At 46.1% G+C, this 27,157-nt stretch overlaps 1 protein-coding gene across 5 annotated transcripts in view; it reads left to right on the plus strand.

Annotated features, from left to right (window-relative positions):
* The window catches only part of Rft1 (RFT1 homolog), a 36,978-nt gene extending 13,315 nt beyond the window's left edge, over window positions 1-23,663 (plus strand). For 2 of the 5 annotated variants that reach the window (NM_177815.3, XM_017316058.2), the window contains 7 exons: window positions 6,516-6,594; window positions 9,196-9,246; window positions 10,033-10,163; window positions 11,577-11,721; window positions 15,097-15,202; window positions 22,051-22,300; window positions 22,788-23,663. In NM_177815.3, coding sequence (NP_808483.2) covers window positions 6,516-6,594; window positions 9,196-9,246; window positions 10,033-10,163; window positions 11,577-11,721; window positions 15,097-15,202; window positions 22,051-22,300; window positions 22,788-22,955 — 930 coding nt within the window. In that variant the 3' untranslated portion in view covers window positions 22,956-23,663. Of the gene's footprint in view, window positions 1-6,515; window positions 6,595-9,195; window positions 9,254-10,032; window positions 10,164-11,576; window positions 11,722-15,096; window positions 15,203-22,050; window positions 22,301-22,787 lie in introns of all 5 variants that reach the window. The other 3 variants (XR_383189.2, XR_001781128.2, XR_383188.2) reach the window with 3 other exon arrangements.
* The last annotated feature ends 3,494 nt before the right edge of the window (window positions 23,664-27,157 follow it).

The following is a 27,157-nucleotide window of genomic DNA, read 5'->3' on the forward strand; positions in this document are numbered from 1 at the left end:
TTTCCCTCTCTGGCGGTTTGTCTTGCATTTCCCACTCTGATGGGGTCAGTGCTATTGCCAGCCTGGAACCAGAGCCTCTCAGGGGACAGGACACCACGTAGCTGCTTCATGCTGGGCTCCTGTCTTTTTCTCAGCACCTGTTTGCTGGTTTGTTGTTTGTTTCTTTGTAGTAGAAGGGTATCTGCTTCACTTCTCTTTTGTGATTACTTGAGAAGGTAGCAGATCTGTGGGAACAGAGGCTCTGAATTCATGGAGTCCTGTTACACAATGGTAAGGAAGGCCCAGGTATTAGATGTCAGAGCCTGCTGTGTTCTCACTTGTTAGCAAGGAGTGCTCCGTTCTCATCAGCTGGCTCTTAGCAGACCTTAACCCAGGACAGTTTTGGCCACCACTATGTCTCATTTGTGGGTGTAAATGGCTAGGATTCCAAATTAGAGGAGTCTCTCCCACACTAGGGTCTCCCAGTGCCCACTGTGACCTGACCAGCTTTTCATATTGACCAGCCTCTCTGTTCTCCAGCATGTTTTGGAAAGGAGTGTTTGTTGAGTTGTTAATAGTTTCTTTACATGCCCAGTAAGGGTGATAAGGACCTGTTCCTTATAAGGTTTTGAGGGCCTAATGAGATGGAGCCTGTATAGGCTTAACCGTGGCCTGGCACAAGTCGGTATCACCATCTGAAGCAAGGCTAACACCATTGGCAGTGGTGTGAGCACGTTACAGTTTAACTGAGAGTACCTGCACCTGTATCCTTGGGACAGCTGCCCCAATCCTGAAACGGCTGACTCCATGATTGGTGTGATTCAGGTTGCAGATAGCCAGGAAGGGACGTTTCTAGGCCTCAGAGAGTTTCCTCTTGATTTGGGAGGCAACAGGAGTAGAGCTGAAGCCTGCAGACTCTGGCTTTTTGTTTGTTTGGTTTTGTGTTTTTGCTTGTTTGTTCTTTTGCCTGGCCAAGTGCTACCTCTTGAGCTCAGACAGTCTTTTCTCATCGTCTGAGTTGGTTGGGACTGTAGACTGCAACTACAGACTCTATTTTTAAAGTGAAACCATTGGCTTCTATGGCTCATGTAACTCCTCTGAAGACGTCAGGAGCTCCGTGAAGCTGTTTGTATTTTGAAAAGAACCATGTAAGATGATCGTGATAGCACAGGCCTCTAAGCCCAGCTACTCTAGAAGCAGAGGCTGGTGGCTAAGAGTCCATGGAGTTCCTGGGCTGTCTGGGGAGCTCAGGACTGCCTGACAGCTTAGAAAGACTCTGCCCCAAGGTTAAAATCAGGAAAAAGTCTGAGGATATAGTAATGTCTGTAAGACCCTGCTCTCGTCTCCATTTTACAGATGCGAGAGCTGGTGCTCAGAGGAGTTAAGTGACTAAACCCCAAACCAGACAGCTTGTTTTGGATCCTCTTCCTTGTAATTGCTTTCTATGGACCATGTTAGGTCTGTGTGGTTAACCAGTCTTCCAAAAGAGTTGGGCTTATTGACCATGCTAGTTTTTTATTTACTTAAAGATTGGGAAGTTCCAGGTAGAAAACTTACTCAGGCTTGTTATTTCTAAAGGGGTAAAGAGAGGAAGGGGTCTTAGGCCAGGTGTAGTGGTGTGTGCATTTAATCCCAACATTTGGGAGGCAGGTAGATCTCTCTAAGTTCAAGGAGGACCAGCCTGGTCTGCATAGTGAGTCTCCACCCCCAAAACAACAACAAAACAAAGAACAAGAAGAGAATAGCCTGCATTCAGCTCTCCCACAAGCGGCATACCTGCGTGGCTCCTTGGAGCAGCTCCTCGGTAAAACTGCTTACAATCATCTGCAAGAAAGATCAGCTGGACCAAATGTTTCGGTTTCCTTTCCTAGTCTTTTAGAATTACGGGTTTTTTATAGGTATTCATTTGGATTTATAATAAGCTAATGGTACCTCAAATGATGACCACTGTTTATATTCTTTGGCATGTCTGAGTAACTTGAAATATTTAAGTAGAGCTGCAGCGTTCACCACAGCAAGCGTGTGTTCCACATGAGTCCATGCTGAATTGCTGTGGTGGAGACCCGAGACACTCGCCAACCACACTGCAAGACTGCGTTTAGTGCCATCAGAGCAGACGGTCAGGGTGGATGGAGAAGTCTGTCTGGGATCTTTTAGGAAGGCTTCCTAGAGGAAGCTGCCTTTGAGCTGGAGCTGAACATGGGTGGGCAGAAGTGAACAGTGATGTGTGGTGATGCATGGAGCCACAGGAAGGAAACAGATGTGCTCAGGCCTGCTCTGTGCCCCTTGCTGGGTTGGGATTGAAATATGGGGATAGTGGGGGGATTGAGTAGACCAGTCAAGGAGAGGAAAAGAAGGGTGGGTGGAGCTTATGAAGGGAGGTGGACATGGCATGTGGCTCTCAGCAAGTGGCAATGACTTCAGTAGAGTGGAGTGTGAACTTGTTGGAGCAGTAGAACTTACAGGTGGTTTGGTTTGCTTTTAGAATGCAAAAAGATTTGCCATTTTTAATTTTTAAAAATTAAATTTGTTCTTCAACAATTTTGTACATGTATAGTACTTTACTGAAAGGCTTTCCCTGTCCCAGGTTCCTACTACCCTCGTCCACCCTGCCATTTCCTACAGACCTCTTTCTCATTTCATGACTCAAATGGCCACATTCTCAGTCCCAACCCTGAGTGCCCCGTCCACCCTGGGTGTCTGCTCCAAGGACACCAAATGATGCAGTGTGGTTGGCGAGTGTCTCAGGTCTCCACCACAGCAATTCGGCATGGACTCACACTGAAGACACGCTGGCTCTGGTGGACTCCGCAGCTTCATTTTATTTTGTGACTCACTGAGTTTAGCAGGGGTGAGGGCAGGGGCTTCTGTGTGGCTGTGGGTTTGGAGTTATCATTGGAACCAGGTGGGCATATGATTGCAGACAATGGTTCTCCTTCTCCCAGAATCTAACAGGGCCTAAGGTAAGCCAAGCTAGCCTTTAACTATGTAGCTGAGGATGCCCTTGAACTTATGAATCTCTTGTCCCTACTTCCTGAGTGCTGGGTTACAAGCCTGGGCTGTCACACACATCTGAAGGTTTTGAATGGTGCCATGTAGAGGAGCCTCGTGGTATCTTGTTTTTCTGTCATTCAGTCCCCTACCAGCTCCATCAAATAGGATTTGTCTCTTTTAAGACAGGGTCTCACCATGGAGCTGGCTAGGCTCTTAGTCCCTCCTGCTTCAGAGTTTGAGCGCTCTTACTACAGGCATGTGTCACCATGTCTAGGGGATCTTAAATATGAGGTATAATGTAATCTCATTTTGCAGATGATAAACCAAGACTTAGCAAAGTTAACTATCTTGCCTATGGCCGTTGGGCTAAGTCAAGAAGCAGTTTAAGCCCTAGACTCTAAGCTTGATGCCAAAGTCTAAACCTACAGTAAAAGGACGCACTAGGCAAGTTGTAAGTGAGACATCTCTGTGGGAGACACGAAGTGATGAGGATGGTCCTGAGGTGGGCAAGTCTGGGGCCATCGGTGGCCTGTAAGGACTGGGGTAGGAAGAGAAAGGGGGAAGGAGAGTGCTGTATGGGTGGTGGAGGCGATGGGCTGTGGCCTCCACTTCTCAATGACTTGTCAGTGTGGGAGGCACACGGCTGATCATCCTGAGTCACAGAGTTTGGGAAGGGAATGGTGACTCAGCAGGATGAGCCTGGTTCCTTCTCAGCCTTCCCTACAGTTACTGCCGATCCATCACCTTTCACCTCCCAAGCCTCAGTGTTCCCGTTAAGCACAGTAAGGCTCTAGAAGGTCTGCTTAGGAACAGGGTGCAATCGCACCAACCCAGCTTTGTAAACCAGTCTCCTTCACCATCCCAGCAAGACCCCTTCTGAATAGAAGGGTACAAGTCCCCAGAAGTTGCTTCTTTTCTACCCGTCAGTGGCCTGAGAACCAGAGCCCCAAAGTGGACTTCCTGTGAATGTGTCCTTAATGAGCACTTCGGCTGTTGTAAGCAGTGTGGCCATCGACACTGAAGCATTAGGAGAGGAAGTCCTTTTATAAGCTTCCAGATTAGAGTCGCTCTCCCAAGGACTTTCTCTTTAGAAAGCTGAATTATTTCCCCAAACACATTTACTACTTACTGGCAGGCAGGCAGGCAGGCAGGCTTCAATAGGAGCATAATGGAGTCTGGGCAACTGGCTCAGACCTCTAATCCCAGCAATGAGTGCGAGGAGGAAGAATACTTGCAGATTTTTGCGGCCTGCCAGGGCTACCTAAGTGAGACTGTCTTGGCGAGACACACACACACACACACACACACACACACACACACACACACACACACACACACACACGACCCCAGAGCCAGTGGGCGGCAAATTTCAACTTTTCATTTCCTTTGAAAACAGCACAGATCCCTCAGGGGACTGTGCCAGTACAGGGGGATGTGAAAGAGATCTATCTATGCCTTCACTTCTCCAGAGCGGCCCAGGGACAGATCTGTCTGAGTATTCCTGGTCCACAGTGCCCTCTTGTGGTGATGTCTGGCAGCTCTTGTTCTGGGGAAAAGCAATGGTTGGGCAGTGTTAAGCTCAATGTCTTCTGCCTGGAGAAGGCTTACTTCAGGGCTAGAGATGCCTTGGCACCTGCTCAGAGCTCACTGACTTCCCGCAGACAGTGCAGTCTGGGAGGACTCAGGCCTGCATTCTTCTAGTCTATAAGAAAAGAGAAGAGGAGTCAGGGCTGAGAGGAGCCCTGCGTTCTCAGAGGTGCTCAGGTCGTCTAACCTGAGCTGCATGTGACTGTGAGCATTTTGGAATAATTAGAATTGAGGCGATAGTAAGGTTAGAATACACACTGCAGTTTAAAGGTTAGAGTAGAAAAAGTAACGTGAAATGCTGCCTAATTCTTCATATTCAGCACACGGCAAAAGTGGTATTTTGAGTTAGTATACTAACACTGGGAAGCAGGATGTGATGGTGTGCCTATAATTCTAGCACTAGGTAGGTGTGCAGGCGGATCAGGAGTTCAGCGTTATCCTCAGCTTAGCTGCAGACTGAGTTCAAGGCCACATGGGCCACATAAGACCCTACCTTAAAAATAGGAACAGGCTAGCTCATCTGTTAAGGTTTTTGCCTGGTTTCAATTTCCAGCATCCTATGAACCAGGTATGGTAGTGTGGACTGTGATCCTAGCACTGGGAGCTTGAGGCAAGAGGATAGGGTGTTCAAAGTCATCCTTAGCAAATCAAGTGGCTCAGCTGGTAAAGTTGCTCTTGCCAAACAAACTTGGTAACCTGAATTCAAACCCTGAAATCCATGTAAACAGAGGAGGAAAAAACTGGTTCTACAAAGGTGTCCCCTGACCGCCACACAGGTACTGTGGCATGCATACCTACCTGCCTGTATTGTGTGCACACACATACACACACACACACACACACACACACACACCATTTTGTTTTGTTTTAGCCAGACTTTTAGCTACTTTATAGGCTCTTATTTCTATCACCCTTCTCTCCCCTTATCCCTTCCAACCCCCAACACTAAGTTGTAGAGGAAGGCTAGAGAGGAGAGGGAGCATCGGTATTGTTAGACGACCTCCTGTTGTTTAGGGTGTCAAGGTCCTTGGGCAATTTGGATGTTTGTCAGAATATCTCCAGCCAGCAGCAGAGGAGTAGTGGCTGCCTTACCTGTCTCAGGGATCTAGCGTTTTTATATTCTCTCAAGAGCCTTCAGCATCCTGTCATATACTTGCAGAAACTATCTGCAGTTGGCAGGATCACAGCCCTGCCAGAGCACGAGGCAAATCATAGTCTGCCGCTATGGACAGTCTAAAGCAGCCCCATATCCCATGCCTGGAATTAAAATAAAAACATATTCCTATAACATTTCTATGTTTTTAAAGAAACCAAAATTCTCACTACAAGTTTTAATTAGCTAGGTGTGGTGTTGTATATTTGTAATCTCAGTAGGCCGAGGTAGGAGGGTCATAAATAAAACCAGCCTGGTTACATAGTATAACGACTAATATTGATTATCAACCCAACAGGAACTAGAATCATATGGGAAAGGAGCCTCTGGGCGTGTCTAGGTTAGGTGAGTTGGGATGGGAAGGCCCAACGAGCTGGGATCTGGAAGTTTCCGTCCATGGTCAGTTGGTCCTGAGGCTCTGGGCCCGTGTCAGGGTAGCACACTGTGGCAGAAGTGCATGGCTGAACAAAACAGTTTTCCTCCTGACAAGGAAGGGAAAGAAGAGAAGGGGCTGGGGTCCCACACTGCCCTTCAAAGCACACCCTTGGTGGCCTAAGCCCTTCTCACTGGGCACCCTTAAAAGGCTCTGCCACCTTCCAATCAGGTCAACACATGGCCGTAGGAAACATTCACGATTCAAATCTTATCCGTCATATACATTTTCTGGTATGTTTGGATGTCTTCTATGCTCTTAGCACTGATTGAAGAGTCAGGGGAAACTATTCAAGTTGGGGCCGTATGGACTGCCCAGGCTTAGATCTGAAAAGCTGGAGATGTGGTTTTATGCTCATTTTTCTTTCAGGCATTTGTCAACTGGAAGGAGGCAGGATTGGCTTGGAGCTTCTTCAAACAGTCGTTCTTGAAGCAGATTTTGACAGAAGGTGAGTAAAGCAGAGTTCACATTGAGCAGTTGGGAGATCATAGAAGATACAAAAGGATTCCACGGGACTGCTGACACCAGAACACTTGTCTGGGGCCCGCAGCAGAGGACCCTTAGAGATGTGCTTGCTCTATCTGCTTTTAAATAAGATAGGGAACCAATATTTATTTAACTTTATGTTTTACTTAAGTTGTCTGCCTTAAATCACTCCACAGCCTTACAGAAGATAGTCTCTCCCTCTGTGTAGGGATGTGGAATTGAAATCCAAGTCTTTGTTAGTCAGCTTCCTGTTACTGTGGCAGATTACCCAAAGTAACCAGCTTAAAGGAAGGAGAGGTTCAGGGTGGCCACAGCTTTAACTCACGGTTACTCGCCTTTGTTGCCAAAGTGAAGCAGTGTGTCATGGTGCTAGTGTATGCAGAGAGGCTGTTGTGTGTCATGGTGCTAGTGTATGCAGAGAGGCTGTTGTATGTCATGGTGCTAGTGTATGCAGAGAGGCTGTTGGGAAACAGAGTTTTAATATGTCCTTCAACAGTATGCTCCTGTCACCTGGCTTTCTCCCTCTAGGCTCTATCTCCTGAGGGTTTCAGGAGGACCATGGGCTGGGCTCAAAGCTTAAATACATGGAAACGCTTTATACTTAAGCTGCAGCAAAACCTAACTGGAAAAGCCCATAGTAAATCATTTAAAATATTTATTATAAACGTGTATTATATGGCAGAAAATTAGAGAAAAACAAAATCTCATTATCAGATCCTAGCTTTTTATACATTTTCCAGCCATTTTCTGAACGGTTCTGTTTGTGGTAGTGAGAGCATATATGCTTCCACCCCACGTTTCCTGTACACTGTGGGTGCTGAGAACAACCACAGATAAGCAGCAAGCATGGCCTCAAGGAGCTTCTCTTGCCAAGCCACTGCTGTGAAGTACTTAGCTAGTGCATGGCTGTGGGCGGGGCTTGGAGACTTAGCACAGGCTCTGTACGGGCCCTTGTTTACTAGAGCTCTGTTAAGAAGCCAAAGAGGAAAAGAGATGTGAACATCTGAGAGGTCTCCTGTCCAAGGGAGCTCATGAGGAGGAGAGCCCATTGTCCTGCCGGAGGGGCCTGAAAAAACCCATTGTAGAAGGCTAAGATACTCCAGTCAGTCGGGTTCAGACTGAACCAGGATGACAGTGTGACAGACAGGGTGAGGCTGAAGAAAGGAGGCCAAAAAGAAAGCTGGAGTTAGTATATAAAAGGCCTCCAGTGCAGAGTTAAGGAGCCTCCATGCTTTGCAGGTATTAAGGAACTATTTGAAGACGTGAACTCAGGATTGACAGGGGATTATACAATTGTGCCTTGGTATCAGGTTTTGGTTCTTAGACCAATCCCAGATATTTTAAAATCTAAGGTGCTCAAGTCCCTGTGTAAAATGGTGTATTTTTTGTGTATAACCTAGACATACTCTTCTTTATGCTTTAATTGTACCTAGTGCAATGCAAGTGCTATGCGGAGCTATTGTTGTACTATTTGTTTAGGAAACAATTTATTATTTGTTATTACTATAATAATAATAAAAGCATCCATACACATAAAGTCATGTTCAGTGCAAATGCACTTTTTGGGATGTTTTTGATTTATAGTTAGTTGAATCATTAGAATCACAAACCCTCAGATATGGAGGCTAGCTGTATTTACAAAACCTAGAACTGTTTGAAGTTAGAGGGTCAGAATAGCACAGAGATAGGACCTAAGAAGTCCCTGTCACAGTTGTCTTTACAGGGAGACAGGTCAGAGAGAGGAGTCTTGAGAGAAGAGGGAGTCTGGCCTTATAATGAATTCTTTTTGAGTTCCCAGGAGGAGAGAACTTAATCTTTGGGGTTGTGGCCACTGTTTGGTGCCCTGTCTCTGTCATGGCCAGGGCGTTTCATATGTGGAAATGAAAATTCAAGCCAGGCATGCTGGCGTACACCTTTAATTACAGCATTTGGGAAGCAGAGGCAGGTAGATTTCTGAGCTTCAGGCCTGCCTGGTCTATAGAGTGAGTTCCAGGAAACACAGAGAAACCCTGTTTCAGAGAAAGAGAGACAGAGACAGACAGAGAGAGACAGACAGAGACCAAGAGAGACAGAGACAGAGTTAGAGAGAGTATCTGGCCTCCCTTAAGACTTGGAAGCCGTTTTCACCTTTAACATTTGAGCAGTCTCCCCTTATTTTATTGTTAAATAGTATGGTTTTGAAATAATTTTTGCTTGTTTTTAAGTTGGCTTCAAGATTCTGTCAATAGAGACCTCGGCACTTTCTGAACTGTTGCTGTGAGGTACTGTGAAATCAGTGTTAGGACATTGATCTTTAATTGGTTATCTGATGCTTCTCTGAGAGTTTGTCAGCTGGAGCCAAGCATGGTGGCCCACACCTATACGCCCAGCACCAGGAAGGTACGGCAGGAGGTTCTCAAGTTCAAGTCTGTTTTTGAACTCAAACAAACAAACAAACAAACAAACCAGGCAGTGGGGGTGGGGACTATTTAGTGATTGAAAACATTGGCAGATCATAGAGGAGAGGAAAGAAAACAATGAATGCTGCGTTTGAAATGCTGATCGCTTGGCTTTTCTCTTATAGGCGAGCGGTACGTGATGACATTTTTGAATGTGTTAAACTTTGGCGATCAGGGTAAGATGTAAGTCTGTAGTTTTGTAATTACAGGTGAACTCTAGGACTTTGATGACACCCTGTCATGTGACTTGAGAGGACCCTCCTTCTCTACCTGCTCCCTACAGATCTCTGGGACCCGTTTTGAGGGGTGAGGCTTTAGAAGGGAAGATACAGTGGCTCATCTTCATTGGTCATAAAGAGCCGCTCCCAGCCAGTGGGTTTGGATAAGTCCCTCAGGGTTTGCTTTATATTTATTTTTCAAGTGATACCAGAGTCATGCAAATAAAAGTAACAAAAGGGGAGGGAGTCAGGAAGGAAGCATCGGATCAGACTGATAGCAGTCAGATTCCAATCAGTGGCCTATTTTAAAGGGCTACTGCTAATCGAGCCTCTGTCTCAACTGTATTAATGGCAGGGTCGAGCTTGTAATGCTGTATAGGTTTTGCAAGATGCTACCACTTGGTACATAGATCTACCATTGCTTCAACCACATGTGAAGGTACAGGTTTTCTTACAATTTACAACCTTGGCTGGGGCAGGAGCTCGGTTAAGAATGTGTGCCTGGCATGCACAAAGCCGAGTTCAGCCCCAGCACCACAGAAAGTGGGTGTGTGCTGCACACCTATTACGCTAGCATTTTGGGAGGTACAGGTAGGAGGTCAGAAGTTCAAGTTTTTCTTGGTTACATAGAGAGTTCAAGGCTAGCCTGGGCTACATGAGATAAACAACTTAAATATTAAATTAGAAAAATAATTTTGACATAGTGCTGTTAGTGACTGTTACTTCTGCCTTTTTGTTTTATAGGTGTATATGACATAGTGAATAATCTTGGCTCCCTTGTGGCCAGGCTAATTTTCCAGCCAGTAGAGGAGAGTTTTTATTTATTCTTTGCTAAAGTGCTAGAGAGAGAGAAGGACGCCTCACTTCAGAAGCAGGTACGTCGGCTCTCACGTCAGCTCTCAGATTGTAGCCAAGGTTAATCCTTGAAGTTCTGATCATCCTGCCTTCACTTCCTAAGTATTGGCGTCATTCTTCTGACACATCTGCTGTGGGCAGGACCCAAAGCTCCTGCAGTCCTTTGTATTTCAGCCTTTGTCCTCCTAGGTGACCTTACTCTTTGTTTAATTAATTAGTTCTTGGGTTTTTGTAGTTTAGGTTTTTTTGAGATAGGGTCTTATTCAGAATGTGTCACCATGGGCAGTTTGTGCAGTGTGAGGGAACAAACTCAGAGTTCTGTGCATGGTAGGCAGGCACTCTCCCAACCGAACCAAATCCCCAGCTCTGTAGCCACTGAAAATTCTGACTTACTTTCAAAAGCTTTTTAACTTTTATTATTTTTTTTTGATTTACCATGTATACACATGAGTATATAGGTGCAGGTGTCGTGCATGCACGTGTAGAGACCAGACAAGACCTCAGATGTCTTTTGTATTTTCTTTGCTTTGTGCCTTGAGATTGGGTCTCTCACTGAGCCAGAAGCCACCATTTTGCCTAAGCAGGCTGGCCAGCAGGCTCTTGGGGTCTGCCCATCTCCACTCCCCAGTGCTGGGATGCAGGTACATGAAGCCATGCCTGGTTTTTTAAATTTTAATTTAATTTTATTTTAACATGGGTGCTAAAGATCTGAACTTATCTCCTCAGGCCCTCGTGCTTGCAGAGCAAGCATTCTCACCTGAGGGGCCTCCCTTCTGCCCCTTCTGACTTATTCTGAAATTAAAAGCAGTCTAGGTCTGCCTCTTACATGTCTTAGAAGATATTTTACAAAATATAATTTATGCCCAGTATCTAAAAGTAAAATCTGGTTCCCACTTGCGCTGAGGGACATTTTCCTAAGTGTACATTGACAATGACGGAATCTCCAGCCGTCAGTCAGAAGTACAGACCTGGCTACGTATAAATGAAAATGCAGAGGATAAAGCAGGTGTTTCCTTAGCAACACTGTGTTGCAAGTGTTGACAACTGAGTCTCCTTGGTGCTCCTTACTGTGAGACTTACTTCTCCCTTTCATTTGCCAATTGCCATAAAAAAAACAAATACTGGCCCAGGCAGTGCTGCACACCTTTAATCCCAGAACTCAGAAGGCAGAGGCAGGTGGATTTCTGAGTTCGAGGCCAGCCTGGTCTACAGAGTGAGTTCCAGGACAGCCAGTATTACACAGAGAAACCCTGTCTCGAAACCCCCCCATCCCCCACCCCACCCCAAATAAAACCAAACACAGTCTCTATTACAGAGAACCCTTGCTCTCCAGTTGCTCTCCAATAGTTCAGGAAGCAGGCCTGCTGAGAGGCTCTTCAGTTCTTTCTTCAGCTCAGATCCCAGCTCACTTCCTTCCCTTTCCCCTGGTCCAGGACGATGTTGCTGTGGCTGCTGCGGTTTTGGAGTCCCTCCTCAAGCTGGCCTTGCTGACTGGACTGACCATGACTGTTTTTGGCTTTGCCTATTCCCAACTGGCTTTGGACATCTATGGAGGAGCCATGCTTAGTTCGGGATCTGGTATGTGCTAGATTTTGTAGGGGTTTGTTCTGATTTCTGAAGAGAAATCGGAGTGTCTCATGAAACTCATGAAACTGTGCACACCCGTGAGAATTTTTGAATAGCTGGGGCTTTGGTCTGTTCCTCACTATCTGCACAAGCAGGGTGCAGGAAGCACTTCACCAGGGAGACCAGTTCTCCACCCTCAGGTGAAGAAGTGCTGAATCCTCCTTGCTGTTGGCTTTCTTCTCAGGCCTAAAATGTACTTTGCCAAGTGTTTACCTGTGTTTCCTCTAAATGACGAGGAAAGCAGAGAGTGGGCTGTGAGTCTCTACATGGTACTAACACATCTGAGGATAGTTAACTCCATGCACATCTCAGGGTGTGATGAGTCAGAGCCTTGAAAAGATAACCCATAGTCCTTTGCCTAGAATAAAATTGATCTCAGCAAGTAAAATTGTGTGTTTAATCTACTGACTATTGGTTTAGAAGGGGAAAAGCGTGGGCTGTGTCTACAGTGAAGTACTTGGTCCCCAGGCTGCTGAGAATTCTGCTGCACTTGCTAGTCCTTGGGGATTTCACCCATTAAAATGTGCTGAGCTCTAGGCTGACCATCCATTTGCAGGTTTTATCCTGAGATGAACAGGGATGTCTTTACTTTTTCTCAGATCACTAGACAAGAACTGGAGGAGTCTCTGCTGCCCCATCTCAGCATAAAGGGCCTTGTCAGGACAATTTTACACTTCCATGTTCACAGTTGCCACTGTGGGTATTGGAGAAAAAAGGACCATGTTTCTACACCATAGCAAAGGTTGTTAAATCTGAGGATACACCTACTATGAAGCCTGTGGTATAGTTTGTGACTTCTTGGGGTGTGTGCCTTAAGCACTCATGTCCATCAGGCAACTGCTGGGAGGCTTCATTAGGAAGCCATTAGGACGTTTACATGCAGAGATTGGGGATCTAGCTTTTAAACCAGCTCTGCTTCAAAGCAGTCTCTAAGAACTAGCCTCTGCTTTAACACAGCCACAAGATGTTGCCTAAGAGGGGCTGTCTACTCATTTGGTAGAGTAATTAATCACAGAAATATAAGTTAAGTGCTATCGTGTTGCCTCTGCCTCCTGAGTGCTGGGAGTGAGGGCATGTGCCACCACACCAGCTCACTGCCTTTTCGTTGACCAAGATGCCCCTCTAACAAGTCCATGTGTTCTCTGGGGTGGCACCAGTGCCTGTGCGTGCATTGCCTGCTGGATTTCCCTCTTACACCATTCTCTCCTTGCTCTGACTAATGCTTTGTGTCCAGATGAATTTCTTATGACGAGAAACATTCACACCACTGTTCTTCCCAGCCCATCCCAACAAGTTTTCCTGCTCACTTAAGTATTTCACAATCCCTGAATTTGCCTAGAAAGTATTCCTACACAAGGCAGAAAAAAGTGCCTTGTCTTGCTGGGCAGTGGTGGCACACACCTTTAATCCCAGCACTTGAGAGGCAGAGGCAGGTACATCTCTGAGTTCGAGGCCAGCCTGGTCTACAGAGTGAGTTCCAGGACAGCCAGGGCTACACAGAGAAACCCTGTCTCAAAAAACAAAACAAAACAAAACAAAAAAACAACAAAAAAGTGTCATGTCTTCACAACCTGGCCTTATCACTTTACTTGTCTCTATATGCATACATTGGTTTATTTAGGTGCCAAGAATTGAATTCAGGTGTCTATAGGTACTAAGCCAGCATCCCCACCAATCTCAGCCCAAGTTACATCAGTTTTTGTTGGTTTTGTTGTTGTTGTGTGTATGTCTGTGTGTGTGTGTGTGTGTGTGTGTGTGTGTGTGTGTGTGTGTGCCTGGACCTCAACTGTATAGATCAGGATGCCCTAGAACTCAAAGAGATCCACTTGCCTCTGCCCCGAGTGCTAAGGCATGTACCCAGAGATCTTTTATTTTCTTTGACTAATTTTTTAAAAAAAATTTATGTGTATGAATGTTTTGCCTGTGTGTATGTATGTGTACTGCATGGATGCTTGGTGCCTTTAGAGAGTACATGAGGGCACTAGATCACCAGAATTGAGTTTTAGACAGTTACAAGCTACGAGGCAGATACTGGGAACCAAACCAGGTCCTCTGAAAGAACGGCAAGCGCTCTTAACTGCTGAGCCATCTCTCTAGTCCCCTTTAAACAATACTCTTGCTTAGAAGTCTTACTCTGGATGGAAAGCTCACAGTTTGCGTATCCTTGTTTCTGCTGTTGGTCAGTTTGGGTGATTATAAATAGAATCACTACACAGTCTGTAAACATGTGTGCATTCATTTCTGTTGGATATATACCTAGGGTGGAATTGCTGGGTCAGAGTTTGAATGATTCTTTGTTTTATTAGAAATTGCTCATTCAGGAAGCATGGTGTTGCGTGCTTGAAATACCAATACTCAGGAGAAAGAGGCAGAAGGGTCATCTTTGTCTACATAAAGAACTTGAGGTCAACTATGGCTCCATGAGATTTAGTCCCCTCAAAACAAAGCAATGATACAATGACAACAACAACAAAAAGATGGAGGGGTGGGGAGAGAGAGAAGAAAAAGAAACTACTTGTTCATCTCTTTTTAATAATAGCCCTCTGAAAGAAAAGAATCAGTTTATTGGTAAAGCTTCTAGTCTTTGGTCTGCAGTTTTTCAAAATGTCTGTGAGTGTGTGTGTGTGTGTGTGTGTGTGTGTGTGTGTGTGTGTGTGTGTAGGTATACAGATGTGTATGGATATATACACTACACGTGTGGAAGTCAGGACAGCTTTCAGAGTGAGTTCTCTTCTTCCATTATATGGTTCATGGTTCACAGGGATAAAATTTAGGTCATCGGTCTTGGCAGCAGGCACCCTTACTCACTGAGCCATCCCCCTGGCCTTGATCAACAAAGTTTTAAAAAATTCATTGCTGGTTGTAATACCATATTACTTTAGTTTAGGAAAAGTACCAGTGGGAGCTCCAGTGCTCTCTATGAGCTGTGAAGGTTCTGTCTGTTGCAGGAGTTTCCTGCTGGCCCTGGGCCCTGGGCCATTCCCAAAGGGCATTTTCAACCTGCTCAGTTGACGTCCCCTGAAGACTTAGAATCACTGATCTCTTCAGTGCTCAACTAGCCAGCGTCACCTCTGTGCTGACTGAAGCTAGATGGCCAGATGAGCTTTCAGCAGGTCAGCAAGAGATCTGTGCATTTCTGCCTCACTGTCCGTTTGATTTATCTGAGTGTTGTAGTCAGTGCTGTGGGATGCTGGGAGTCCTTAAGTAGTCATGTAGTCTCTGCCATTGATACCATCAGGTCCCATGGTATGCCCCATTCTCTGAACACAAGCTAGAGCTAACGGTATGCCCCATTTTGACTGGAACCTGTGGATTCTTTCCTTGTAGGCCCTGTGCTGATGCGTTGCTATTGCCTCTATGTCCTCCTGCTTGCTATCAATGGTGTGACCGAGTGTTTCATGTTTGCCGCCATGAGCAAAGAGGAGGTTGACAGGTGAGTGACCTAGAAAGTATGCCTTTAATCATGGTATTTGGCCAAAGTTAAGTATCTTGTGAATCTTTCTCTTTCCATTCTGAGCATGGATTTGTCTACACTTTTCTCAGAGGCCACACAAGATCACTAGTGTGGAACCTCCCTGGGATCACCATTGCCCTGGCAGGATTTACCTAGTGTTTCCCACAGTGGGGCTAGGAGGTCAGTAGTCTGATTCCTTTAATGGGGGCACAGTATCACCCTGGCCTGGCAGAGCTGTCTTTGTTCAGGTGTGCAGTCAGCCTTAGGAGAAGCTAGTCTTCTATTCCACTACTTCCCTGCTCAGATCCCAAACGATGGCCTCAACTCCAGACAGGATACTTGATTGCCTATCTTGGGGGCTAGAGAGTTTGCTCAGCAGTTAAGAATATTGCTGTTCTTCAAGAGATCCAGGTTTGAGTCCTAGCACCCACATGATAGCTGACAATCATCTGTAACTCCAGGGATCTGACACAGCATCCTCCTTTGGCCTTCTTGGGCAATGCATGCATGTAGTGGGTAGACATAGGTGCAGGCAGACAAGTCACCCTTACATCTATCTGCTAGTACACTGTGACTATAACACACAGGGACAGTCATTATAGTTGCCATTACATGATGGCCATCACAGTGGCCATGACACTCTAGTTATCATGCAGTGACATCACATGATGGCAATCACATAGTAACCATCATACAATGGCCATCAAACAATGCTTGTCGCACACTGTCAATGACATAATGACGGAAACAGTGGTCATCTTACAGTGGCCATAACACAGTGGTCATCTACGGTAGTCATCATGTGTGTGTGCGTGTGTGTGTGTGTGTGTGTGTGTGCGCGCGTGTGTGTGTTATGTGTGTGTTGTGTGTGTGTTGTATGTGGTGTATGTGTAGTGTGTGTTTGTGGTGTGTGTATGTGGTGTGTGTGTGTCTCTGTGTGTGGTGTGTGTGTGTGTGTTGTGTTTATATGGTGTGTGTATGTGGTGTGTGTGTGTCTCTTTGTGTGTAGTGTATATGTATTTGTGTGTCTGTGGTGTGTGTGTGTGTATGTGTATGTACATACATATACGTACAAATTCTTGTCCCTAAGAAATGAATTTGTCGTTCTCCAAGGATCTCAGGGATTCTGTGACATCCTCCTAAGAAGACGGCTCAAAGACAGATGTATTTCAACACAAGCTTTTCTTCTCTTAGCTTCAGATTGGGCACCTTGCCCTAGGGTTTTCACCAGTAGTTTTAACACAAACCGTCATTTAAAAATCTCCCGTGGAGACAGAGTTTCTTGTTCACCCTACTTTACTATTCTCTCCCCTCATACCTGTATAGTCAGTCAGTAGGTCCTTGAGCAAGTATGTGTATTTTAAATTTTCCTTTATTATTCTGATGTGAAATATCTTTGGTCCGTCACCCACTTTTTATATCTTAAATGCCAAAAATACTGGGGCAGTATCTTAAGGTATCACTGTAAAGATAAAGTGATGAGAGAGAGAGAAGAGGAAGGGCGGTTGTGAGCAACAAGGTGAGTGGCTGCCTAGCCACTGTCCCTTGGTCTCTGCACCCTTGAGGCTTTCCATGCTGCCTCTGTTACACTGAGTACTGTCGAGGACTTCGGACGCTTGGTCTTAGGAGTGGAGTGAGGAAGACGTAGCCCAGTCAGGGAGTCCTTTTCCTTCTCAGATCAACCTCTGTCTGTCCTCATCTTAGACTGCTGCACAGTGACTGGAGTCTAGCCAAGATGCTAGCCCAGACTGATGTGGTTGTCTTAGGGAGTCTTCTGCTCATCTCCCAGGCCAGTACATTGGAACGTTAGGAGACTTGAGCCAGGGAAACGATTCACTACCAGCTCTAAGCAACTCTGAATCTGAAGCTGTGGAAACTGCTGGTCTCAGGTGCAACAAGACCCAGTACACATGTGATGCACCTGCCAAAGCACAGCCATAAAGCAGGAGCAGTGCGTCTATGCACAGGACTGGGTAAGGCTGCCTGCCGCCAAGCCTGAATCCTAGAGGTCTAGCCTCAGGACTTACACGGCTGAAGGAGAGAAGTGACTCTTGTGAGTCAGCTTTTGATCTCTACATGTGCGCTACAGCACATGTGTACTCTCCTTATACACACACACACAGATGCAAACAAACAAGATAAACAGAAATGAATTTAAAAGTCTTAAAGACACAGTATGGCATACTGAATGAATTTGCCAGCCTATTGGTAGGTCACAGCCCATCATTTTACAGTGGTTGTCAATCATGACTTCAGCTAGTCAGCTTTGTAGCTGCAGAACTATTTGGAGTCTACTCTCCCCCATGGATAGAAAAGACCAAGTTTAACTTTTAAAAATAACACAATTCAATTTGAAGCTGCTTCTAACATTGAGTAATTTAAAAGTAAAATATAATCTAAAGCATGCTGAGAGATACGGCAGTGTGTATGCATGGCCACACCTCCCTCCCTCCCTCCCTCCCTCTCTCCCTCCCTCTTTCTTTTCCCTCCCTCCCTCCCTCCCTTTCTTTTTTCTGAGACAGTTTCTCTCTATGTGGTTCTGGCTATCCTGGAACTTGCTATGTGAACCTGGCCCTGAACTCAAAGAGATCCACCAGTTCTGTCTCTCCAGTGTTGGGACTAAAGGCCGCCATGCCAGGCCAGAATCTACATTGTGAAGGGAATTTTAATTAACAGTAATTTTAGCATTCATGTGGAGGAGGTGAGGCGATGCCAAACATATTTGAAATGTTTAAGAGAAACAGAAAGTCTTATGACCAAATCATGAAGAAACTTGGGCAACAGGTGGTAGTGTTCTTTCCTTTAAATTAAAATAACAAAAATTTAAGATTATGATATAAACATATGGCTTCCTAATTCCCTTTCCTCCCTACAAACCCTGCTGTGTACTGCCCCTCCTGCTCTCTTTCAAACTCATAGCATCTTTCTTTAATTGGTGTGTGTGTGTATGAGTGTGTGTGTGTGTGTGTGTGTGTGTGTGTGTGTGTGTGTATGTGTATGAGAGAGAGAGAGAGAGAGAGAGAGTGTGTGTGTGTGTGTGAGAGAGAGAGAGAGAGAGTGTGTGTGTGTGTGTGTTTGTGTGTGTGTGTGTGTGAGAGAGAGAGAGAGAGAGTGTGTGTGTGTGTGTATGTGTGAGTGTGTGTTCCGTCTTACAGAGTTCAGTGGAACCTGCTCGGTCTGTATGTTACTGTGTGTATATTTTCAGGACTGACCGTTTGGTATCGCATACCCTATTGATGTGCTCATCCCTAGGGAAAGCTCCTTCTCCCATCCTCAGAATTTCCTTAGTTGCCTCTAACTTAGCTCTTTGTGTCGGCTTGAGACCTCTTGAGCTTTCACCTGTCCAGTTTAGCATGCCCATTGGCATTGTCTTTGTTCAGGTCATATGAGAGCAGCCATGTTGTTAAGAATTCATCGGTGTAGCTTCTTACGTCTCTAGGGAAGTAATCTCACAGAGAGCTTCCTGTTCTGTCCCTGTGTCTCTCACATTCCATCTCTCTGTCCCCTCTTCTGCAATGATCTCTGAGCCTTAGGCGCAGGAATTGTATTGGAGATGTATCAGTTGGGGCTGAACTCCACAGCTCTGCACCTTGATTGGTTATGGTTTTCTGTACTGGTCTTTGATACAAGGAGAAGTTTTCTTGATGAGGGGTGAGAACTACACTTACATCTGAAGATTTGGAGCTAGGAGCCTTGGAGCAGGAGTGTGGAGATAGAAGCTCTTTTTTTTTTTTTTTTTCTGAGACAAGGTTTCTCTGTGTAGCCCTGGCTGTCCTGGAACTCACTCTGTAGACCAGGCTGGCCTCGAACTCAGAGATGTACCTGCCTCTGCCTCTCAAGTGCTGGGATTAAAGGTGTGCACCACCATGCCTGGCCGAGATACAAGCTCTTGTGTGTCTACTGCTCATGACAACAGTTTCTACTGAGAAGTAAATACAATATCTCAAATCCTGGGTAAAATTATACCTCCTATCTTGGAGTACTGTGTGTGTTTGTGGGTGTGTGTGTGTGGGTCTGGGTCTGGGTCTATGTATGTCTGTGTCTATGTGTGTCTGTGTTTGTCTGTGTGCCTATGTCTATATGTGTGTACATATGCATTCCTTACCATGAACTCTGATAAAGCAAGTTTTTGTAGGGCATGACCTCGGTCAGCTCAAAGGCCTATAACCAGGCATTTGGGGACACAGTGGCTTTTTTCTGATCTGTTGTCAGACACATTGCTCACTGAGCAGTTGCTTTCTTGCCACCTCTGATGTTAGGAATCTGGGTTGTGGCCATAGAGACTACTTAGTTACTTAGCTTAGTGGACACAGCTTAGGGACCTACAGGGTTTAACTCTCTCACCAACTGCATGTTTATAGAGAATCTGCTGTGAAACAGACAGACTACAGATGCTGGGGGGGGGGGGGGGTTCCGCTCATGGCTCATGGCCTTTTTGAGGACTATGGCAGCATTTTTATGATGCCAGGATGCAGTTCTTTCCTTTACAGAATACTGAAGATGGGTGTTTGAAATGCAATTCAAAACAACCCTGAGATTCCACCTCACACCGGTCAGAATGGCTAAGATGAAAAACTTAGGTGACAGCAGATGCTGGCGAGGATATAGAGAAAGAGGAACACTCCTCCATTGCTGGTGGGATTGCAAGCTGGTACAACCCCTCTGGAAATCAGTTTGGTGGTTCCTCAGAAAATTGGACATAGTACTACCTGAGGATCCATCTATACCACTCCTGGGCATATACCCAGAAGATACTCTAACATGTGAGAAGGACACATGCTCCACTATGTTCATAGCAGCCTTATTTATAATAGTCAGAAGCTGGAAAGAACCCAAATGTCCCTCAACAGAGGAATGGATACAGAAAATGTGGTACATTTATACAATGGAGTACTACTCAGCTATTAAAAACAATGAATTTATGAAATTCTTAGACAAATGGAAAGAACTAGAAAATATCATCCTGAGTGAGGTAACCCAATCACAAAAGAACACACATGGTATGCACTCACTGATAAGTGGACATTAGCCCAGAAGGTCGGAATACCCAAGATACAATTCACAGACCACATGAAGCTCAAGAAGAAGGAAGACCAAAGTGTGGATACTTCAGTCCTTCTTAGAAAGGGGAACAAAATACCCATGGGAGGAGATACAGAGACAAAGTGTGGAGCAGAGACTGAAGGAAAGGCCATCCAGAGACTGCCCCACCTGGGGACCCATCCCATATATAGTCACCAAACCCAGACACTATTGTGGATGCCAACAAGTATTTGCTGACAGGAGCCTGATATAGCTGTCTCCTGAGAGGCTCTGCCAGTGCCTGACAAATACAGAGGTGGATGCTCTCAGCCAACCATTGGACTGAGCACAGGGTCCCCAACGGAGGAGATACGAAAAGGACCAAGGAACTGAAGGGGTTTGCAGCCCTATAGGAGGAACAATAATACAAACCAACTAGTACCCCCAGAGCTCCCAGGGACTAAACCACCAACCAAAGAGTACACTTGGAGGGACGCATGGCTCCAGCTGCATATATAGCAGAGGATGGCCTGGTCGGTCATCAATGGGAGGAGAGGCCTTTGATCCTGTGAGGGCTTAATGCCCCAGTGTAGGGGAATGCCAGGACCAGGAAGCAGGAGTGGGTGGGTTGGTGAGCAGGGAAGTTGGGAGGGGCTAGGGGGTTTTCGGAGGGGAAACCAGAAAAGGGGATAACATTTGAAATGTAAATAAAGAAAATATCTAATAAAAATAAAAAATAAAAAAATAAAAAAAAAGAAAGCACAAATGAGAGCCATTCGGCTCCACATCCAAAGAGCACTAGAGATATGGAGAGCCCAAGGAGTCTGCAAGAGGCTGGACTGCCCCAGGGAGTGTCCGTGTTTTGCTTACTGCTCATAATTCACTCTGGAGACCTGTCACTTGCTTTGAGGCTACTGCCTGGTGCATCATTTTCCAGGAGAAGCAGGATGAGGTATCGAAGCGATCAGCCAGCAGCAAAGGTGGAGTGATGCCTTAGTCCTTGGGTGGGTTCTCAGCCTCACAGTGCTGGTTCATTTCTGTATTGAACAACTTTAAGCTCCACAGGATAGGAGCCATGTGTACTAATTGCTTGCCAATGTCCCTAGCGCTCCCCACAGCTGTTTACAGAGTGTGCATTATTAGCCTGGTCACATTCACTGGAGACTTCAGCTGAACAGGATTTTTGTGTTTTGTTTTCAAAGTATCACCTAATAAGTTATTTTCCTTAGAAGTATAAGTATTTTACCAGGCGTGGTGGCGCACGCCTTTAATCCCAGCACTCGGGAGGCAGAGGCAGGTGGATTTCTGAGTTCGAGGCCAGCCTGGTCTACAGAGTGAGTTCCAGGACAGCCAGGGCTACACAGAGAAACCCTGTCTCGAAAAACCAAACAAACAAGAATTATAAGTATTTTGAATTGAATGTGTTCTGTTTAAGGAGTCAGGAGAAAGTCATCTTTTCATGTTAACTATGTATATTCAGTGTTACAAAAACCTGGGTGTGATGTCTGTGTGCGGAGGCACATACCTGTAATCTTAGCTCTTGGGAGGCTTAATGCTGAAAAAAAAGAAAAGAAAAAACATAGAGGCAAAGGAACTTGTCTGGTATATGTACTAGACAAGCACTGGGTTTAATCTAGCACAAGAACCATAATAAACCAGCCTTGCTCACAACACACCTAAAAAGTAAGACCACTGGATTATGGGAACTCATCCGGGGCAATGTGAACTCAGGGATCTTTCTGTGAGTTGCTATGGCTGCTTTTTGGGAGTCAGATGCTCACCTCCCCACTCTGCTTGTCTCCCAGGTACAATTTCACCATGCTGGCACTGTCATCCTCGTTTTTAGTCTTATCCTACCTGCTGACCAGTTGGTGTGGCAGTGTGGGCTTCATCATGGCCAACTGCTTTAACATGGGCATCCGGATCACACAGAGTCTTTCCTTCATCCATCACTACTTCCGAGAGAGCCCTCACAGACCCCTGGCTGGCCTGCGCCTGTCACCAGTTCTTCTTGGGGTGTTCATTCTCAGTGCTGGGATTACTAGTGTCTCAGAGGTAAGACTCCTGGCAGCCTTCACACCACTTGCTTCTGTAGGCTGTTCACCATTCTTCCCTCTAGATCTCCATCTTCCAGCCAGTCTAAACACATTGGTCATGTGTGTGTCTCCTCCCATCTTCTCCAGACCTGCAGAGTAGTCCTTAAATTAACCCCTCGCCTCATCACCCTGCCTTGTATCTGACTTAGAAGCTAGATGATAGGGCTGGGGAGCTGGCTCAGTGAATAAGAGCACTGGGTTCTATCCTGAGGACCCAGGTTCAGTTCTCAGCACCCATATGGTGACTCACAACCACATGTAACTCAGTCCTAGGGGATCCAATGCCTTTTCGATTTTTAAAGGCACAGGGCAACACACACAGAGTATACTTATGCACATGTGTTGACACACACATAAATAATCTTTAAAAGGAAGAAGAAGCAGCAGGATGATAGATAACTTCTTTCCCTGGCTTGTCTGGCAGTGACTCTAGTTTCTTTCCCTAGGCATTCCTCTGCTGTGAGAGGGGCTGGCCAGCTAGGCTGGCACACATCGCTGTGGGGACCATCTGCTTAGGAGTGACTCTTGGGACAGCGTTCCTCACAGAGACCAAGCTGATCCACTTTCTCAGGACTCAGTTGGGTAGATCCAGACTCAGTGACAAAATGACATGACTTTGGTGACGCTTTGGCACTTTTGGTATCTGGACCCAGCATAGAACGGTTCTTGGACATGCGTTGTTGTGGGAAAGCCCTGATGTGGAGTCAGGATCAGCCTGGAGGAGAGACTACAGAGGACAGATCTCCAGTCCAAGGCTTCCCACCAAAGCAGGAGCGCCTTTTCAGTGAAGACCAAAAACCCTTTTTGTTAATGAACTAGTTCCCTTTGAGTGTGATTGACCTTTGAAGTTACATCTTTTAACAAACTCTCTTAAATGTTAATATTTAACCATTGTTTGGCCAAGAAAAAGCAATGCAGCCATTGACCTGCCGCAAGAATGGTTAGTTTCTTCTATAAAAGAAGTAAGGAGCCCCTGAAGTTATACACCAAACAAGAACAAATCATGGTGTAAAAATTGTGGCTTTCAGCCGGGTAGTGGTGGCACACACCTTTAATCCCAGCACTTAAGAGCCAGAGGCAGAGGCAGACGAATATCCAAGTTCCAGGACAGCCAGAGCTGTCTCAAAAAAACAAATATAAAAAAATAAAAATGTAGCTGGGCGTGGTGGCGCTTGCCTTTAATCCCAGCACTCGGGAGGCAGAGGTAGGCGGATTTCTGAGTTCGAGGCCAGCCTGGTCTACAAAGTAAGTTCCAGGACAGCCAGGGCTATACAGAGGAACCCTGTCTCGAAAAACCAAAAAATAAAAATAATTTTAAAAAAGATGTGTCTTTCCCTGTGTCAGTCCTGTGGTTACTCAGTGATAAATACTTCTGAAATAACGTTTGCTGTCCAGGGGATTGAACCCGGGCCTTCACTCATGTGAACCAGGCTCTCTACCACTGAGCTATATCCATACCCCCAGCCTACACATTGATACATCCAGGAGATCCAGATCTTATTTCCCAGAAGTCCCTGGGGAAGGTCTTTGCTCTCATGGCCGTGCTGTCTCTTCTAGAGCAGCTCATGTCCCAGAATGAGTTGCCCCGGATTTCTTGACTGTAGAGTGTATGAAAACTGCCGGGTGCCTTTAGACCTAGCCATCCTCGGAAGCGGGAGAACTCTGATGGAAACTCTGAGCTGCTTTGTCCCTAAGGTGCTGCTTTCCAGCTTGCTTTTCGTTTTGCCATGACAGTCACACAGATGATGATCACAGTTACATAGGTATCTCTTTTTAGCCTTAGAATAAAACAAAGGCACATTGCATATGGCAAAAATCAGAGTCAAACCCTCTGAACTGACTCATCATTTCCAGTACTGGTCGGTACAACTGTTCTCTAGCCCAGAGCAAGAATGGCATGTCCAGAGGTGTGGGCCTCCAGGCTCACTCATAAGCCAGGCTTCCTGCGGCCTGTGAGCTGCTCCTGCAGGGGAGGTCATCCGGCTTTTCTCTGGGATGTAAAATAGGTGCATGGGTTTCTTTTTCCTCTTTAATCCCCTTTTGGATGTGGTTGCCCTTGGTGCTATCTACACAGACTTGATCTTGATGCCCAATAGTTTATAATCCTCTGGCACAACATCCCCACATCTTCCATATTGGCCTCTAAAGAGCCAACAAGGAGAACTAGAGGGCCAGATATGTTAGCATGCATCCTTAATTCCAGTACTCACACTTAGGTGGATCTCTGAGTTCAAGGCCAACCTGGTCTACATAGGGAGACTGTCTCAAAATGAAAAACAAAACCCATGTATTTACCTTTTTTTTTTTTTTTTTTGCACTTACCTTTTTAAAAAAGTGCATGTGTATGACTTGTGTATGTTGTATGATTTGTGTATGTGTGCTCGTGTGGGCACCCGTGTGATGGAGGTCAGAGGACAGCTCATAGGACTTGGCTTTCTCTTTCCAGGTTGTCAGGCTTGTGTGGCAAGCTCTCTCATTTATGAGCCCTATTGCCAGCCCCAAGAGCATCATTTAAAACCGTTTGCTAGGAGTTAATACAGAGAGGCCCGGACGTCAAGAGTCAGCAGTATAGTAAGACTGGGCCAGTGACCTTGACATGTGCTTTGTTCTTCTGGGGTACTGGGGACTATGCCAGTGCTGTGACACTGAGCTACGCCGCCAGCCCTCTGTAAGAGTTTTATTTTGAGACAAGATCTTGTTAAGTTGCTTTGCTTGGCCTTGAACTTGTGACCCCCCTGTCTCCTGAATAACTGGGATAGGGCATAGAGCCAGTGTTCAGGCTACCTGGGTGTGTTTTTATCTACTCAGAGGCTTCTCCGCATGTCTTCAGGGACAGTATTTAAATGAAAGGTATCCTGGATGACTAGAAGCCCTCTAAAAAGTATAGTTTCAATTGTATTTATGTAAGCCTGGGCCAAGCTAGCTCAGAAGTGAGTAGTTCCTTGGAGTATCGGGGAGAGCACACAGGAAGCAGCTTTCCTCCGCATGTCTTCTTGCTGTCTTATGAGCATATAGGAATGGGCCATCAGAGCTCATGAGCCCCTTTCTCTACTGGCTACCCCCATCTCTTCCCTAGAACCCTGTCACCACGTGCCCTCTTAATCCCAAACCTAGAGCATGGTCCTTAGGCTGCCTTCCTCAGAGTCTCTGGGTTTTCAGAAGTGGAGGTTCCTGGATCTATGCTACACCTTCAGAATCCGTTTGGGGGCTCAAGTCTGAGCTTTTCAGCAAGCTCACCTAACTATGATGCTGGCAAGATGAGTCCAGTGTGTCATCCTCCTTCCTAGCAGGCCAGGACCAGCCACGCCCACCCCCACAGTATCTGTTGTCTGCTCCTGGCAGCGGCAGTCTGTGACTTCTGAGTCTATGGGATCAAGACCAGGAGATTCTCACTCCGGGGTGGGGAGGAGGCTCTACAGCCAGACCACAGGCTCCTTTCTCTGTTCACCTTTCCGCACGCTGTCCACCAAAAGCTACTATAACATTTTATTAAAAGATGGACTGGCAGAAGGATGGCAGCTCAGGACTCCTTCCCACACCCTGCCTCCTTCTTTCTACAGCCCTGCATTTTCTCATTACCAACCCCTGCCTTCTCAGCTGTTGACATTTTGGACCAGGCCATGCAGTTTTCAACTGTGCAGTCTGGGTTCTCTAAAGCCCAGGTGAATACAGCCATGGCCTAAGGAGTTGAGGAGACCACCTCATTCTGAGATTGGCAGAGGCCGGACTTGCAGCTCCTCCTAGGTGCACAATGGGACACTTCTCATCTCTATTGGGGCCCAGACAGTGACAGCAGGGAGCAGGCTGGTAGGCAACTGAAAGAAAGAGGAGGGCCCAGAGCCAAGGCACTGCTTTCCAGGAAGTGGCTATGTTTCTCCATTGCTGAGACCATCACTTTCAACACTTTGCCTCCAGCCTGCCATCACATCTTCCATCTGTGCGGTCAAGCACGAACCTCTGAAGGAGAAATGGAGCTGGCCCCTTGTAAGGCAACTGCTGTAGGTTATACATCACAAGTGAGTCAGGATGGGACACCCTGGCATCAGGTGAGCCCTAGCCTACCTGTTTTTAGTTAGAGGCTCTGTAGAATAGCATGGTTCATCTAGGGTTGCCTTCCAGCTCCTGGCGCTCAGTGGGGTCCTGTAATAGAACAGCTTCCCTGCAGAAGGAATCTTTTCCATCATCATGTGTTACATTCTGTCCTTTTCTGCAGTAAAAAGTGCCCTTAAGTTAAGGAGTTGTTGCTACTGTCACAATTGTGGAACAGCTCTGAGGTCAAAGGTTTCCCCCAATGCAAGTGTTACAGCTCTGAAGGGAAATGTATCCTGGCAGGCAGGGAAAGTCACTCTGCACAACAGACCTCACAGAAGAGATTTATTGGGAACATCACAAGAGGGTGGCCACCTCTGCTCAGCTGAGAAGTCGCTGGACCCGAAGCAGAAGCCTGAGCAGGCTTTATATAGGTGCTTCTTAAGGGCGAGTGACTTTCCAGGGTGGCCTAGGAGTGGTGGTAAGATTTTGTGACCTGATCTTGGGGCAAGCTCAGAGATTGGTGGCCTAATCATAGACAGCCTGTAGGGTGGAGCTTGCTGCCTGCATCTTGATGGAAATGGCCGTAAGAGTAGTCTGGGCCGTAAGAGTAGCCATCATGATTGGAATGGCTTACAATAATGTCTCTCTGGCTTGGCAAATGCCTTAGGTAGAAGTCACCTGTCTTCCCTGGGTCACTGGGGACAGAAGGTGAAAATGTCACAGCCCCAGGCCTTCCTTCCCACCAGCCTCCTACTCTGAATCTTATCCACACCTCTGTCATCTG

The sequence above is a fragment of the Mus musculus genome, chromosome 14 (assembly GCF_000001635.26).
Source record: "Mus musculus strain C57BL/6J chromosome 14, GRCm38.p6 C57BL/6J".
Classification (NCBI taxonomy): domain Eukaryota; kingdom Metazoa; phylum Chordata; class Mammalia; order Rodentia; family Muridae; genus Mus; species Mus musculus.